This window comes from Phycodurus eques, chromosome 5, assembly GCF_024500275.1.
Source record: "Phycodurus eques isolate BA_2022a chromosome 5, UOR_Pequ_1.1, whole genome shotgun sequence".
In the NCBI taxonomy this organism is placed as follows: domain Eukaryota; kingdom Metazoa; phylum Chordata; class Actinopteri; order Syngnathiformes; family Syngnathidae; genus Phycodurus; species Phycodurus eques.
Genome location: NC_084529.1, coordinates 16,191,264 through 16,206,820, shown reverse-complemented (window position 1 = coordinate 16,206,820; position 15,557 = coordinate 16,191,264). Strand labels below are relative to the sequence as shown.

General features: G+C 39.8%; 1 protein-coding gene across 2 annotated transcripts in view; it reads left to right on the top strand.

The window, feature by feature from the left end:
* hgfb (hepatocyte growth factor b) overlaps window positions 1-10,758 on the top strand; it is a 29,625-nt gene extending 18,867 nt beyond the window's left edge. Inside the window, exons 11-18 of one of the 2 annotated variants that reach the window (XM_061677751.1) lie at window positions 1,331-1,461; window positions 2,264-2,293; window positions 3,625-3,730; window positions 3,931-4,005; window positions 4,077-4,226; window positions 4,315-4,421; window positions 5,277-5,419; window positions 6,956-10,758. In XM_061677751.1, coding sequence (XP_061533735.1) covers window positions 1,331-1,461; window positions 2,264-2,293; window positions 3,625-3,730; window positions 3,931-4,005; window positions 4,077-4,226; window positions 4,315-4,421; window positions 5,277-5,419; window positions 6,956-7,126 — 913 coding nt within the window. In that variant the 3' untranslated portion in view covers window positions 7,127-10,758. The remainder of the gene's footprint in view (window positions 1-1,330; window positions 1,462-2,263; window positions 2,294-3,624; window positions 3,731-3,930; window positions 4,006-4,076; window positions 4,227-4,314; window positions 4,422-5,276; window positions 5,420-6,955) is intronic. The other variant, XM_061677752.1, reaches the window with a different exon arrangement.
* The last annotated feature ends 4,799 nt before the right edge of the window (window positions 10,759-15,557 follow it).

Below are 15,557 nucleotides of genomic sequence, written 5' to 3'. Positions count from 1 at the left end.
GAAAACATAAAGGAAGTCTGCCGTTTTGGTTTGAACAGACATTTAAGGGTATTTTTGCTCATTTGCTCATTTCCTTCAAAAACAAACTTCCTCTATAGATTTCATCCGACTTCTTAACAAAGCAGCTGAAGCAGTTCAAAGCCGAGTGTGAAGTGGCTGGGATGAGAATCAGCACGTCCAAATCTGAGACCATGGTCCTCAGTCGGAAAAAGGTGGAGTGCCCTCTCCAGGTCGGGGATGAGATCCTTCCCCAAGTGGAGGAGTTCAAGCATCTTTGGGTCTTGTTCACGAGTGAGGGAAGAATGGAACGGAAAATAGACAGGCGGATCGGTGCAGCGTCTGCAGTGATGCAGACTTTGTACCGATCCGTTGTGGTAAAGAAGGAGCTAAGCTGAAAGGCGAAGTTCTCAATTTACCGGTCGATCTACGTTTCCTACCCTCACTTATGGTCACGAGCTGTGGGTCGTGACCGAAAGAACAAGATCCCGGATACAAGCAGCTGAAATTAGTTTCCTCTGCAGGGTGTCCGGGGTCTCTCTTAGAGATAGGGTGAGAAGCTCGGTCATCCGGGAGGATCTCAGAGTAGAGCCGCTGCTCCACATCGAGAGGAGCCAGATGAGGTGGCTGGGGCATCTGATTCCGGACGCCTCCCTGGTGAGGTGTTCCGGGCACGTCCCACCGGGAGGAGACCCCGGGGACAACCCAGGACACGCTGGAAAGACTATGTCTTTCGGCTGGCCTGGGAACGCCTCGGGATCCCCCCGGAATAGCTGTATGAAGTGGCTGGGAAGAGGGAAGTCTGGGCGTCCCTGCTAAAGGTATTGCCCCCGCGACCTTACCTCGGATAAGTGGTAGAAAATGGATGGATGGATGGATGCTTAACAAATTTGAACAATATATATACATGGCAGATGGACAATGTAAAATTGCAAAAAAAAGATTTTTTGTGATTGCCTGTAGGTGGAGTATGGCAGTGAAGTTTGATGGCTCACCATAAAACATGCAAACTCTAATAACCAAAACAAGGCCAGAACCAAACAAAACGTTTCACTTAGCAATATGAAATTTGGTAGGCACATCTATCATCAGTAGACCCACAAAAAAGCCTCAAGAACCCATGCCTGAAAACACCACGGAATTCTGACATTTTGGTTTGAAACGGCTATTTTCCAGTTGCTTTGGCCATTTTCCAGGATTCCTTCAAAGACTTGTCTCAGAGATTTTGTCCATCTGCTACCAAATTTGATTAATTTAATTGGACTCGTTTCTACGTTCGGTTTATTTGTTATTGAGTCTGTGTTTTTTTTTTTTTTTTTTTTTTTTTTTTTAGCGGTGAGAGGGGCATGACGGTTGCAGGCCTGCAGAGGAACTACTGCAGAAACCCTGACAAAGACAAGCACGGACCGTGGTGTTACACTAATAATTCTGCAATACGCTGGGACTACTGCAATGTGAAACCATGTAAGTACACTGTTGGGAACATAAAACCCAAGGCGGAAAAAGGGCTCAAATAACAAATTTGTGGTATATGTAGCCTAAAGGCTACTAGAATAATTAGTAAGTGAGTTTAGACTACCATTAAATGGTTTCTTTGGTGACTAATGGCTGTTTGACATCAAATCTACGGTAAATGGTATATTTCCCAGTTATCTAAAAAGGTTATGATGGGTTGAGACAGACCTTTCTATTGCTGTGGTGAATGGCACAGATGTGCTGTCTTGATGCTGAAATGGATATTCAGCTGAAATCTACTTGCAAGGATGGCTTTATGTTTTTCTAAATTATGAAATTATTAAGAAAACCTAGCAATCATTTTATACATACCTGTGAGAAAATGTCCACAAACCCACTTGGCAGTTTCTGGTTTGTGTGATATGTACGGCCGCAACGGTACGTGAACTGTTTTTTTATTGCCTTTGTTTGGGGAATTTGCACCCCCTTGTAGAGACATAAAGGGTCTTCAAGGACTTTGCTAATAAACGAAGTAACAGGTTAACAAGGTCAAGGAAATAGGACATAATACATACATACATGGAAAACAAAAAAAGTGGTCCAATTTTGCTGTTGAGTAGAACATCCACACAGGTACAATCCTGTCCGTGACACTCCACGCTAATAGGACATGACAAATTGAGGATCACCATTGGTTGTGGCATTTGACCCGCTGTAAATGTGACTGTCTTGTGCGCGGGGGTCTTTCCTCTCTTGTTTGTATCGTTTAATCCTGGCTGACACCCTTGTTTGTCTCCTGTGCTGTGTGCAGGTGATGCTTCCCAGAACACCTTTCCAGTAGGTGAGCGTCTTAGGCAGCTCATCAGTCTGTCTTTGCCTGATTTGGATTTAATGGCATCCCAGACAAGCGGTCGTCCTTTTTATGTGCATTTGCTGCAGCGTGCTACATCACTGTGTGTGAATGAATGAATAAGCAATAGCGTAACGTTTAACCTGTTCTTCTGAGCATGACACGTCAAAGGATGAGCTGAAATGGCTTTAATCTATAGCTTCATTTTTTACCCCATTAATGCCATGTGTGAACACAGTCAATAATTGCCCTAATCAATGGCCTCGTTAACATAACTGCTTCTGTTTTATGTGTGATTTTCATCGTGGCTCATTAAGCAATTCAGTCGAAAACACACTATTGCCACTTCCCGGTGACGTTTACTGTCAAACTAAGCATAAAAGAATTACACACTTTGTTTTGATAACAACTACACAACTTTGCCTTCTGATAGCTTAATGCTAGCACACAATGCAAAACGTCATAGGCAGGCAAACAAAGTGCATCGATATTTGTAGTGTTCAACCTCTTTTAGCAATGCATATTGGAACACAAATGGTGCATCCATCCATCCATTTCAAATTATTTGTTAGCATTCAGCTAACAGACTTTTATGAGACAAAAGGGTATGGTTTGGTTCAACATCCATCCATCCATTTTCTGAGCCGCTTCTCCTCACTAGGGTTGCGGGCGTGCTGGAGCCTATCCCAGCTATCATCGGGCAGGAGGCGGGGTACACCCCGAACTGGTTGCCAGCCAATCGCAGGGCACATACAAACAAACAACCATTCGCACTCACATTCACACCTACGGGCAATTTAGAGTTTTCAATTAACCTAGACAAATGGTGCATCTGCACGTAATTTAAAAATACAGTTACATATGACTAAGTAGGAAATCGTTTAAAAAAACATGCATAAAAGGGATTTCCACCAAAAATGGGATATAGGTTTCCCCCCCCCAAATTTGCGAATATGTCTATTTGTGTATAACGGACCGCAAATATGCAGGGGTCCACTGTTCTCGCTGGTATATTTTCTTCATCCTCTAGGGGAAAAAAAGATGTTTTTTGGGGGGGCTGGAACGAATTAATGCCATTTCCATTCTTTTCAATGGGGAAAGATGATTTCAAATAGTGTTTTGAGTTACAAGCATGGTCACGGAACAAATTAACATCATATCTCAAGCCACCACTCTATAAGAAAGGAGGGAGATGAAAATAATAAGGGGTCGATTCTAACCCTCCCCTTTAAACATAAACCCTAGCCCTAGCCCTAAATAGCACAGAAGCAAATATATTGACATGTCAGGCTGTCCGTGTGTGTGTTTGTGCGCTCGTGCAGGTAAGCTGTCCTCCGTGGGCTGTTTTGTCCATAAGAGGACCCGAATCGTCGGAGGAACTCCGCTGAACGTGTCAGCCGGCAGCTGGATGGTCAGCATACAAAAAGGGTACGGTGGGGTCTTTAATATTCCACGCGCTTTTCCACCCTCCTGAGGGGCTTCTGGCAGCTTATTAAACACCGTTGTTAATATTCCACGCCGCTGCTTTGGAAAGATGATTTGACGCCGCTGTAAATATCACAGACATTAATCTGCCAGGGTATCCTTTGATGAATCTAATTGCTTGAATGATTACATTGATTGTCCAGGTCCTCTCACTGGTGTGGGGGTTCACTCATACGAGAGGAGTGGGTGCTCACAGACAGGCAGTGCTTTTCCTCATGGTACATTTTGAATGGATTTACTTTTTATTTATTTTTTATTTTACCAATCTAACTATTCCACCGTGCCTCAGCGTTCCCGACCTGAGCGAGTATCGGGTGTGGCTGGGCGTGTCCAGTATCGCGCCGGGCGCGTCCGATTGGGCCACGAGACAGGAAATCCGCATAGCGCGAGTGATATGCGGCCCCGAAGGTTCCAGTTTGGCCATGCTAATGCTCGCCAAGTGAGTGATGCTACTAATGTATTATATGCACGTGTGCACAAAATGCTGACTGTGTTTTTTTTCTGTTTTGTACACTAAATATGTGCAGACCCCCCCTGCCGGCAGACAACGTGCACACCATTCAGCTGCCCCTAGACGGCTGCTCCATCCCTGAAGGAACACTTTGTAAAATGTATGGATGGGGAGAGACCAAAGGTACTTCTATATTATGAACTCTATGTTGTTTTTGTTTTTGATTTTTTTCCCCCACCAGTGTCGTTTCTAGTTTTTCGAAATTCTAAATACATATATTGCTATGATGTAATGTAATGTACCTGTATTTTGTAACTACTGTATGTAACTATATCACACTGTACAGTTTGTGTTCTGTGTTCTATGTATTTGCTTTTATTTTGCTTTGTTTTACTCCACTGTCTGCTGCCAGGTCAGCATTGCAAATTAGCAATTACAATCTTTTGTAAATTGCCTTACCTGGATAACATAAAGGTTAAATAAATAAATAAAAATGTAATAGTCAAATGATAATGTCCGTTGTTCACTCATGGTAATCATATCCCACACCAATTATGGCTTAAAAAAGTGTCTGACTAAGAGTTACAAATTAGTCTTTATTCAATAAATTATAAAATATTACCACAAATAATAAATAATTATTTGAAGTAGTATTTTACCATTCAAAATAAAGTATTAATATTATTATTAATAATATTATTATTATTGTTGTTGTTGTTAATAATAATAATAATTAATTAATTAATTAATTAATTATCATTTATTAAAATTCTATTTTTACCAAAACAACAACAATGCACACTATTAAACAGACTGATATTCTAACATATATTAAATGAACAAATTTTTTAAAATGTTTTAATTATTTGTATTATTACATTGTATTAATTGTAATTAATCATTTAAAAAATGTATTTTTTTATGATATGTAAAACCCAAAATAAAAAATACTAAAAATAATGCTAAATAAAACATAATGAACATTTTGTTTAATTGATTTTCTCAAAAAGATAAACATTGCACTTCTCACTTGGTCAGGTACAGGCCACGACGAGGTCCTAAAGGCAGTCAACCTTCCCATCGTGAGCAACGAACGGTGCAGAGAGCTGCACAGGGGGAGCCTTCACATCACCAACAGCAAGATCTGCGCAGGAGGCCGCAGGAACGAGGGCGTGTGTGAGGTGAAGTTTCCCTTCCATGCCAGGCTCTGGGATCCAATAATTGTTCCCCGTGTGAATTGAAGCAAATTTTCTCGCTCTCGCTTCCACGCTTTGCTTTCAAAGATCTAAATCTCGAGCAAATTTGTGGACTTTGATGTAAAGTAGAGCAGCCGTGCGTTGCGCTACATTTCATCAGCAACTCTAAGCCGTAAGCTTTTGTGGATTCCAGCGTTTCTGGAGAGTCGTGCTGCATCTCCACCAACCACAAACACACATTTCGTTAGCTTTCAATAGAGCAAAAAAATAAGTCTTGTTGTTGTTAGCTGTTTCATATACGAACATGCAGAAGTGGGAGTAAGTCACATGCAGTATGTGCAAGTCATACGTTTCTCAAGTGCTCAGCTTCAACTTTCGAACAAGTCCCAACTTACTGTGGCAAAAATCAAGCAAGTCGAGTCAAGTCATTACTTGGGTTGGCAAACGTGATTTGGCAGAGGAGGCGGAAGGCTGGGCAAGTGGCCACAGGAACAGGTAAATATGATATGGCAGAACTCGTGGTCGGAGGCTGAAGGCAGAGGGGATTCATGTGGTAGTATTGTAGCGTCTTGCATGGATGAGTGTCAAACAATCTGACAATGAGTGAGTCATCAACAAATCCTTAATTATATGAGAGTAGCTGACTGGCGTAGGTGGGCGTGGCTGAGCGTAGCTGACAGACTGCGACAATATTTGCATATTAGCCACTTTGTACCCTGTGTCTGTACCGGTAATTTTGTAGTTAGCTGTACTAACACATTCACAGTCACACAGGTTTTTAGTGGTATAAGTCTCTGTGTTGTCCATTGCTTGATTGTCTTCCCAATTAAATGAATAACTGACTTGATGTTTGCTATCAGTAAGCTAAACTCCAAAGTTTTACCCAAGCATGTCCCAAGTCCTGAAATTGGCAAGTACGACGCAAGTCAAGTACAGTGAACCCCCACATATTCGCGGTTCGCAAATTTTTGTTTTTCGCTGAAAAACTATTAGCTACTTTTTTTGCTCAGGCTAAAGCCATATCACATTTAAAGATATTGCTTTGGCGCTATCTGGTGGCGCCTATGTTAGACAAGGGGAGGAGCTTCATTTAGTCCGGCCATAGCTTTGTCTTACGGAAAAAAGCGCTTTGCCGCCATCTGTAGGCAATTACTCATCTTTTCGTCAGTTACTAGCGAATTTTCACTCGCAGGGGAAATGTGACTAGTGTGCCTTTGGGGATCATCATCCAATTGCATTTAATATGTCAGAAAATTCTTATATATTAATGACAAATATATCTTTATTTATCTGTGCCACCGACGCATAGTGACAGGCAGAACAATTATATTAGCATGCAGAATGGACAATTAACCTGTGTATCAGTAAGTCAATTTGTGAGTAAATTGAATATACTGTATATATTACTAATTTTGTGACATTTTGTTTGGTGGTTTACTGTGAGATTTTGCTCATGTAAAATGTGTGCCTTGGCGCAAGAAATTTTGGGAAACACTGATTTAGTACATCCCACCCCCGCAGAGGGATTACGGCGGCCCTCTGGTGTGTCAGGACGGCGAGCTCAAGGTCGTCGTCGGCGTGAGCGTCCACGGGCGAGGCTGCGCCCGCGACAACCGGCCTGCCATCTTCATCAACGTGCCCTTCTACGCCCAATGGATCTACAAAGTTTTCAAGCATTACTCCGAGCCGTAACTCAGCGTCAAATAATATGCGACCATGGTGTTACGCCGACATCGGAACCGGGAAAATTACTCAGCAGGACTCCTCGGCTTTATAGGTTGCACACAGAGGAGAGGATTGCTTCTTATTAGTGGATGAGTAAGTCAAATGAAAGATTTAAACACACCAGGAACAGATGTCACACCATCTCTGACAGCAAACGATGATAATTAACTTAAAAACAAAAAGCCCATCTGCTATTCAGGTGTTTAGTAGGAAATAAAAGCGGCAAATAGGAACAAGATGGCACCCAAATCACAACATAAAATTGTAAATGATAGTGGCTAAAAGTTTTATTACTGACTAAAATTTCACAAACTTTGCTGTTGAAGAATATTTCTACATGTTTCTGTTAAAAACCGAATGAGAATAAGTAGGAATGTTATTGGTATTGTATTGGGGCGACACGGAGAAGATAAATAAAAAGTAATGCTGAAGGATAAATAAATAATGTCATTTTGCGGTTAAAAAGTAAAAAGTTGTAATTTAGACTAGGTGGAGTGAAAAAAAGTCACATTTTTACAAGTATAACAATAGTATCAAATCGAAATATAACATAAGTATTTTAGTCAGGTCAGAAAAAGTTGGAATTTTAAAACAATAAATTTGTAACTTTACTATGAGAATAATTGAATGTTACAAGAAAACATGACAAACGGTGCACTCTTATGAGGATAAAAGTCAAAATGTTACAAGAAAATGATGTAATTTTACAAGAAGGGTCATTAAAAAAAAGCAATAAATTGTAATCTCGTGAGAATAAAATCACAATATTACGAGAACAAAGTTGCAATATTATATGAATAAATTTGGTAATTTTTATAATTAATTAAAAGAAAATAAAAGTAGAAATTTTACTACGAGAAAGTCCTTGTAATATTTCAGGTAAAAGAGTCATTTCGTCATATTTCACAATATGTTTTGTATTTTACGCAAAAACATTTTACTTGCACTATTACGACTTTGTTTTTGTAACATTATCCTTTTAGTCTTGTAACATTACATTTTTTCTTTCTTTAAAATTCCCTTACACTCTTAAATTTAAAACACTAATAGAAAAACAAATTACTTTAAAAAGTCTGAGTGAGACTTCTTCGGAATTTCTTTATGGAAAAGGTTCATCACAAAGTGAAGCATCAGTTTTTAGAAACAAAACAATTTATTCTCTTCATTCTTCATTCCTTGTAAAAGTTAAACAAGTGGAATAAGATTCCATGTCCAAGAAAATAACCAATTGCTTGGATTCTTTTTAGTTGGTCGCCTGTTTCTAGGCAGAGTTCAGAGGGATCAACTGTAATTGTCCAAAAGAGGTGAAGTGGGGGGGAATAAAAAACCTGTTCGCCTGTTTCATTGATAAAATACGTTTATTCAAACTCAAATAACTACTCAGTATTAAATATAAAATGCCTTTTTGAGGGAAATAATAGCCCCCCCCCCTTTGCTGGATATGGTGGGACACTGCCCCTCCTGCTGAGTCCCCACTGGGTACTGTAGCGAACGCGCTAAAGGTGTGTTACGTGCGCGAATACTTTGGATTCCTGGCATTACTTGAAACCTTTGAACACGGCGGAGGCAGGGAACGGTTGTCCTTTTGTGTACATAATATTTAATGAGTGTGTTTGTGGCACTCTATGTTGGGTCTTATAGATCTACAGCGAAAGAAAGAGAGAAATGAATGTCCAACAGAGTATTCAGACATTCATTCACATTGTAGCTTTCAATTCAGTCTCCATCCAATGTATGTGTGTGTGTGTGTGTGTGTGTATGTGTATATATATATATATATATATATATATATATATAAACCTCACGTCCATTCAAAGCCAGTGATAATGTCTATGTCTAAATACTGTGTATGTAAGTTTGCTCTTTGCCTTCTGATCTGTGTATGACAATTTAACTTGTATGGGAGCACCGATACTGTTTTATGACGTTTGTAATTTAAGTTTTGCAGTTTGGGATGGGCACTTCTGAATTGACTGTAAAGTTGTATATTTGAGTTTACAATGTAAGAAAATGTACCTTATAGCTTTAAAAAAAAAAAAAATGGCAATCTACATAATGTTACCATTGCACCTCGTCAATTTGATTACTAATGCATTTAAATAGGAATAAAGAGAGGACTGTGTCTGAAAGCATTCCAACATTATGGGCAACAGTTTCAAATAAAAAAGGTTATGGATAAGTCTTAAAATATTAAAAATTGTATTTTCAAATCTCTGGACGGTCATATAGAAATGAAAGTGTGATCTTAAAAAGGTTAAAAAAGTATTTAAACTGTTTTGGTTTTTTTTTCATTGAAAAAGTGCCATTTTACTACAGGAATAATGGAATATTACGATTAAAAAAATAATGAAATTGTATTTTGTTTTAGACTTTGTTTTATACCTTACAGAATAAATTTTTAATAGAGAAAAACATTTAGTCTTGAAAAAAAAAAAAAAGACTCGAGAGGTGTTACATGTGATTAAAATGCCCTTTAAAACGCTTCCATTTGGCCTGCCTAAAAATTCAGATTTACTTTTCAAATATTTTACTTAAGGATGACAGAAAATCTCTGAATGTTCTGAACTTCTATTTCAATGCCAGCTGACGCCGCGTTGTTCAAAAATCCGTTGCTATCCCCTACTTGCAAAACGAAAACCACTGAAGGAGATGTGTTTATTTGTCCTCCACATACTGTACTGTAGGTTTTTGTTTTGTTTTTTGTTTTGTCCGTATAACCGCATCCACTATGAAACCCAACTCTTCCCTTCCCAATATGCTAAATGTATAAACCCCCTTTTTTTATGTTATGTGAATTATTCTATCACGTGTCACACCGATTAAATGTGACTCATCTAATTACCCTTCATTCACTTGCGTGACGGCTGAAAGTTGGAGGCTGTCATATGCTCACCTTGCTGCAGATGGCGCCATAGTAGCACAAAGAGTTCCTTCTCAGTCACACGCAAATTTGTTTTATATTTAGTGTCATGCTTTCACCTTTTAAGATTAATTTAGCCCTTTTTAAAAAATATAATAACAATAATTACATCATCAAGTTTTAATAAATGAGGTGGGTGTGACACGGCCCTTGATATCCTAATCCCACTTTCACTTCGTGTGTGTGTGTGTGTGTGTGTGTGGAGTTGATGCACGAGCTGCAGATTAAATGTCAAAATCAAGTGATGCTGTATTAAATAAACATTGCAGCCGGCAACAAAACACGCATGTATTTGACAACCACAAATCCTGGCTTTATAAGCACACTCCTACGACTCTTGATGCTAAGACACACACACACACACACACACACACGCACATTGTATAAATAAATATATATATATATATATATACATACACTTGTCTGCATGTGTTCCTACAGCGTTTGTGTGCGACTATTATAATGAGGGATATTACTACCGCGACTTTGATGCTAATTTCTGTCAGCTCGTCAATGGGGTTTTACATTGTGTGTTAGCATTAAGATGGCGATTTCAGTGTGTGTTGTGTTTAAATGTACAATGTGTGTAATTATTTTGTTGTTGTTGTGATTTTAGTTTTCAAGTAGTAGGACATTAACAGTAATTGTACAGTACACAGTACAGTATTTCTGAACGCTATCCTCAGCATCCTATCCTTTGTGTACTTTTTTACAAAAAAGCTCTGCGTGCCGATACTGCACATACTTCTGTGTTTATTTGTAAGGCAGCGGCTGCTGGTCGCATCTGTGATTGGATGCGGAGGGGGAACCTCCGCCGCCGAGCAGACAGATTTCAGCTTACAGCGATGCGCTATGCACCCAGTCAGTGATCGTCACGCAGCACGAGAACAAGCGCAACACAGACCCTTCCGTTCGTCCAGACTAAGACCGTTCGCAAACCGAAAATAAGACGTAAACAGAGGTAATTTTTCAACGAAGATTTTATATATATAGTGTGCTGATAAAGGATACTTTAGGGATATCAAAGGTGCGACGTAGTGTGCCATGTTTCTGCAGGTCAGCTGGAATGGAGGAGAGTGAGAACATGCAGTCATAAAAAGGAGATAGCCAGAAGGACACACATACACACACACACGCACACACACACGTATACGGGTCAGACTTGACTCAGTGCACCGTGAGATGTACGGCGTGCATGAGTCCAAATGATCCAGAGAACATGGCGGGTGTCAGGGCTGCTCATGCTGGCGTGAAAGCACTTGTGAATCTCCTCTGACGCACACTGCAAATATGTGTGTGCGTGCATGTGTGTGTTTGTGTGTGCGCCAGTGAATGGGAGAATTAGAGAGTAGACCAAGAAATGCACCGTTACACATAAGGCCCTTATCATCACATATGTACATATAATGGATCTAAAAAGTTGACACACCCTTGTTTAAATTCCAGGTTTTTATGGTATGAAAAACATGAGACTAGGATAAATCATTTCTATTTTTTTCCACCATTGATGTGACCTAAAAAAAAACAACCCTGAGATAATGTGGTTGCATTAGTCTGCACACCCTCTCATAACTGGGGACGTGGCTGTGGTCAGATTTAACCAATTATATTCAAAGTCACCGCCCCGTATGGCTGCACATATTGCACTTTGTTCATGAACCTGTGAGGCAGCAAGGGATGGAAAATTTGAGCGAGAGACACACGAAACGCTCTCACAAGCCACTGGAGTGCCATTAAAGGTGGCTCACTTTCAGCACACAGTTAACTGCAACTTCCCTAATCTGGTTAACGTGTTTTTGTAATGTCATTTATCCTCTTCGGTTCACTTTCTTAGCCTCTCTATTGACATGTCGACTCATAGAGTGCAAGTCCGGACAATGGGATCGGTGGTTGGGATCGTTCTCATAGCGGCGGTGCATCCTGTAAGTTGATACACTCGCATGTAGCTGCAATCAAATTTGTCATGGCTTCTCTGGTTACCTCTTCTTTGTTGACTTCACTTCAGCCGTCCCGTTGACCTTAAAGGAAAGCCTGTGCTTCCCTCTGTCGACAATATAAGCTCCATCGCATTACAATCCTTCTCAGGGGACTTGACTTCATTTTCTCGCTGCTTTTAAAGTGTATTTGCTGACTATTGTCCCCCGCTGTTAAGTTCCAATCCTGGCCACAAAATAAGATTCTATTGACGTTAACGTGACTCACAAACTCTGGGAGTTTTGAGCCACATGATAATAAGAAAAAGAAGGAAAGTGCAATGCTCATCAAAACTAAAGTGTTAGAACACACTTACTGTATATGAACTGCAGCACATTGACTCGAGTCAAGTGGGAGACAAAACAACAACCTATCTCCTTTTGGACAAAATATCCCTTAAAAAAAATAATTATACGTTTACATATTTCAGTTTAATTAACGCATTTAAATCCTTCATTCAGTGACTTTTTTTTAGTATTCAGATTTGAACCCAAGGTCGCAGAAACATTTATACTGGATGTAAAGCACCAGCAAAGCTTTTTGAAGTCAAATAAAAAAGTAAAAACAAAATCAAGACCAAAAAAAATTTAAATACTGGCAATAAAAATGTTTCCACTGTCAGTCATTTAACATTTTTTAACAGAATTTTATCATGATTATTTTTTTTTTCATCAGTAGATTTTACATTATTTTGATTTGTCCCAAGATCCCAGGAACATTTTAATAAAAAAACAAAAAAACAAAACAAAACAACACACACACACACACACACATATGTGTGTATATATATATATATATATATATATATATATATATATTTATAGTAAAGCAATGAAAAATAAATCAAGAAAAAAAAATACTGGCCAATAAATTTTTTTGTTGGGGTCATCTCATATTTTGGTCCTGAATTTTCTATTATTTCTTTATTATTTTCAGTAAATTTTAAGACATTTGAAATTGAATCCCAGCCCCCAGAGACATATATAAAGCCCAAACAAAAGTCCTTCAATCAAAAGGAAAAAAAAAAGGGAAAGGGGAAAAAAACAAATAACTGGCCCAAAAACATTTTTTTTAGATCAGTTAACATTAGTCTTATTTTTATTTTTTATCCTCAGTGATGCCTTTATATATGCATTTCACTATGCATTTCAACTTATTACATACATTTATATATGCATTTCACAACTTATTATTATTTTATTAATGTATTATTCTATTTTAAAACCTTGTATTATAATATATATTTTACTATTTTATTTTTAATATATATTATATAAGTATATAAGTGGATTTAGTCTTGTTGTCAGGCAGGCAGAGGTCCCAGGCGTGGGGAACACTCTGCTGGCCTCAAGCTCGCTCTCCCTGGGTGATGTTTGTCAACCTACAGGTGGTTGTCGCTGGCTGACTGAGTCGCATATGTGCATTTAGCCTCGCACAAATCAGCCACAAGTGGAATCAGTGGGCTGGAAAAAAAGTAGACAAGATAATCACATTCAATTTCAGGTTGGAGCCACAAGTGTCTTTCTTCATTGTGGCATGCAGAGGTGGAGCAATAAGATCGCCCATTCACCAGCTAATGAATAAATAACTACAGCCGCTACCCAAACTCATAAACTATTTTCCACAGAAGGTGAATTAAATAAATACTTTATAAATAAAATATCATATTTTCTGTTGGTGCTTTTTGAGTGCTTTTAGAGGGTAAAGCAACCTGATGTTGTTTTCTGTTGCAAGCTGCAATAGTAAGTGACCTGTAATGGAAAAAAAACCTCAACAATAAATAAGCTACCGTGGAAGAAACAAATATTTTTTTCAGCTAAGATAAATTACAAATAAATCAAATAATGAAATAAATTACCTGTAGTAAGAAAATAAATACTAAAATAACCTGAGGTAAACTTTGTACAACATAAAACCCATACAGCAGAGTGTAAGCTGAAATATCAGTATAATGATAGAAAAATAACCCAAAGTAAAATAGACAGTACAAAAGGGATTGAACAACTTGAGATTTTTTTTGTAGTCAACTATAATGGGATCAAAGTTGATTAATCAATGATGTCATTCAGGGGCGCCCAGGGCGGCATTCTCTGAGGAGCGGCGCCTTCCCTTTTAACAATACTTCATAAGCGTTTGGGAACTGAGAACACTAATTTTTGAAGCTTTGTTGGTGAAATTCTTTCCCATCCTTGCTTGATGTACAACATCAGTTGCTCAAGAGTCTGGGGTCTATGTCGTTGTATTTTGTGCTTCATAATGCATCTGCACGCATTTTCAATGGGAGACAGGTCTGGACTGCTGGCAGGCCTGCATCTTTTACTATGAAGTCATGCTGTTGTAACACATGCAGAATGAGGCTTGGCATTGTCATGTTGAAATCAGCAGAGACGTCCACGAAAAACACATTGCTTGGATGGCAGCATATGTTGCACTAAAACCTGTATGTACCTGTTCTGAAATTTAAAATTCAGTTCAACCCGAGTGTGATGATCTGTGTTTGTGGGCTTTTGCATAGTTTTGAACATATTTAGTTTTATTTCCCTATGTCTCTCGTTCATGTCCTGACAAATCATTAGATTTTCTTCTCCACCTGTTCTTGTCAGCCCTGTTCCTTGTCTAACAATCAGATCCCTCCACAGTCCAGCCACTTGTGCCTTGTCGTCTCGTCAATTTGTTTGTATTTAGTTCTCTGCTTTCTTTCACTATGTGTTGGATCATTGTTGTTTCAAGTCACATTTCTAGCATTGTCATGTTTGCTGTCATGTTTTGTATGCTTGTGTTTCTTCAACATTCAAAGTGTGTGTCACTTTTAATTTGGTATTCAATTTGTCCCTGTGCCTTGTTTGCCTTTTTGTGTTTTTGAAAATAAATCATTTGTGATCCTCAACTTTTTCCAACCAAACCCCTTAAACCTTGAATCCACCCCTCAGGGTCAGTCTGGTGGCCGTCCAGGCCAGCCAAGGTGAGGTGCTTGGCTGGGCAGTTCAGGAGGTCAGCCAGGACACCAAGCACCAGAGTCTTCACAGGGCCATTCAGTCGGACGGCCATGATGTCGAACCCAATGGTAATGAAGGGGCCAGGCAATAGGGTCTGGTGGCGGCCGCTGAATGAGCGCCGCCGGAGCGGGGACGGGTGGCGACCGCTGGACGAGCGCCGCCGGAGCACGGTCGGGTGTTACCCGCTGGACGAGCGCTGCCGGAGCGAGGACAGGTGGCGACCGCTGGACGAGCGCCGCCGGAGCACGGTCGGGTGGCGCAGCAGCTGAGGAGCAGGAAAGGGAGCCTGGCGCAGCTGCCGAGGAGCAGGGACGGGGCCTGCAGTCATTTCCTCAGCCTGACACCATTGAGGTTTGGGAGTAGAGGGTGCGAGAGGGGCAGCGTGCACAGGGACTCGGAAAGGTGAACTAGGAAAAACGGGTGGTACGGAACCAGGTGGTTTGGGGGCAGGTTTGGATGGACGTGACTTAATTGGAGGTGTGGAACAAGGTGAGGGAACCGGCGAAAA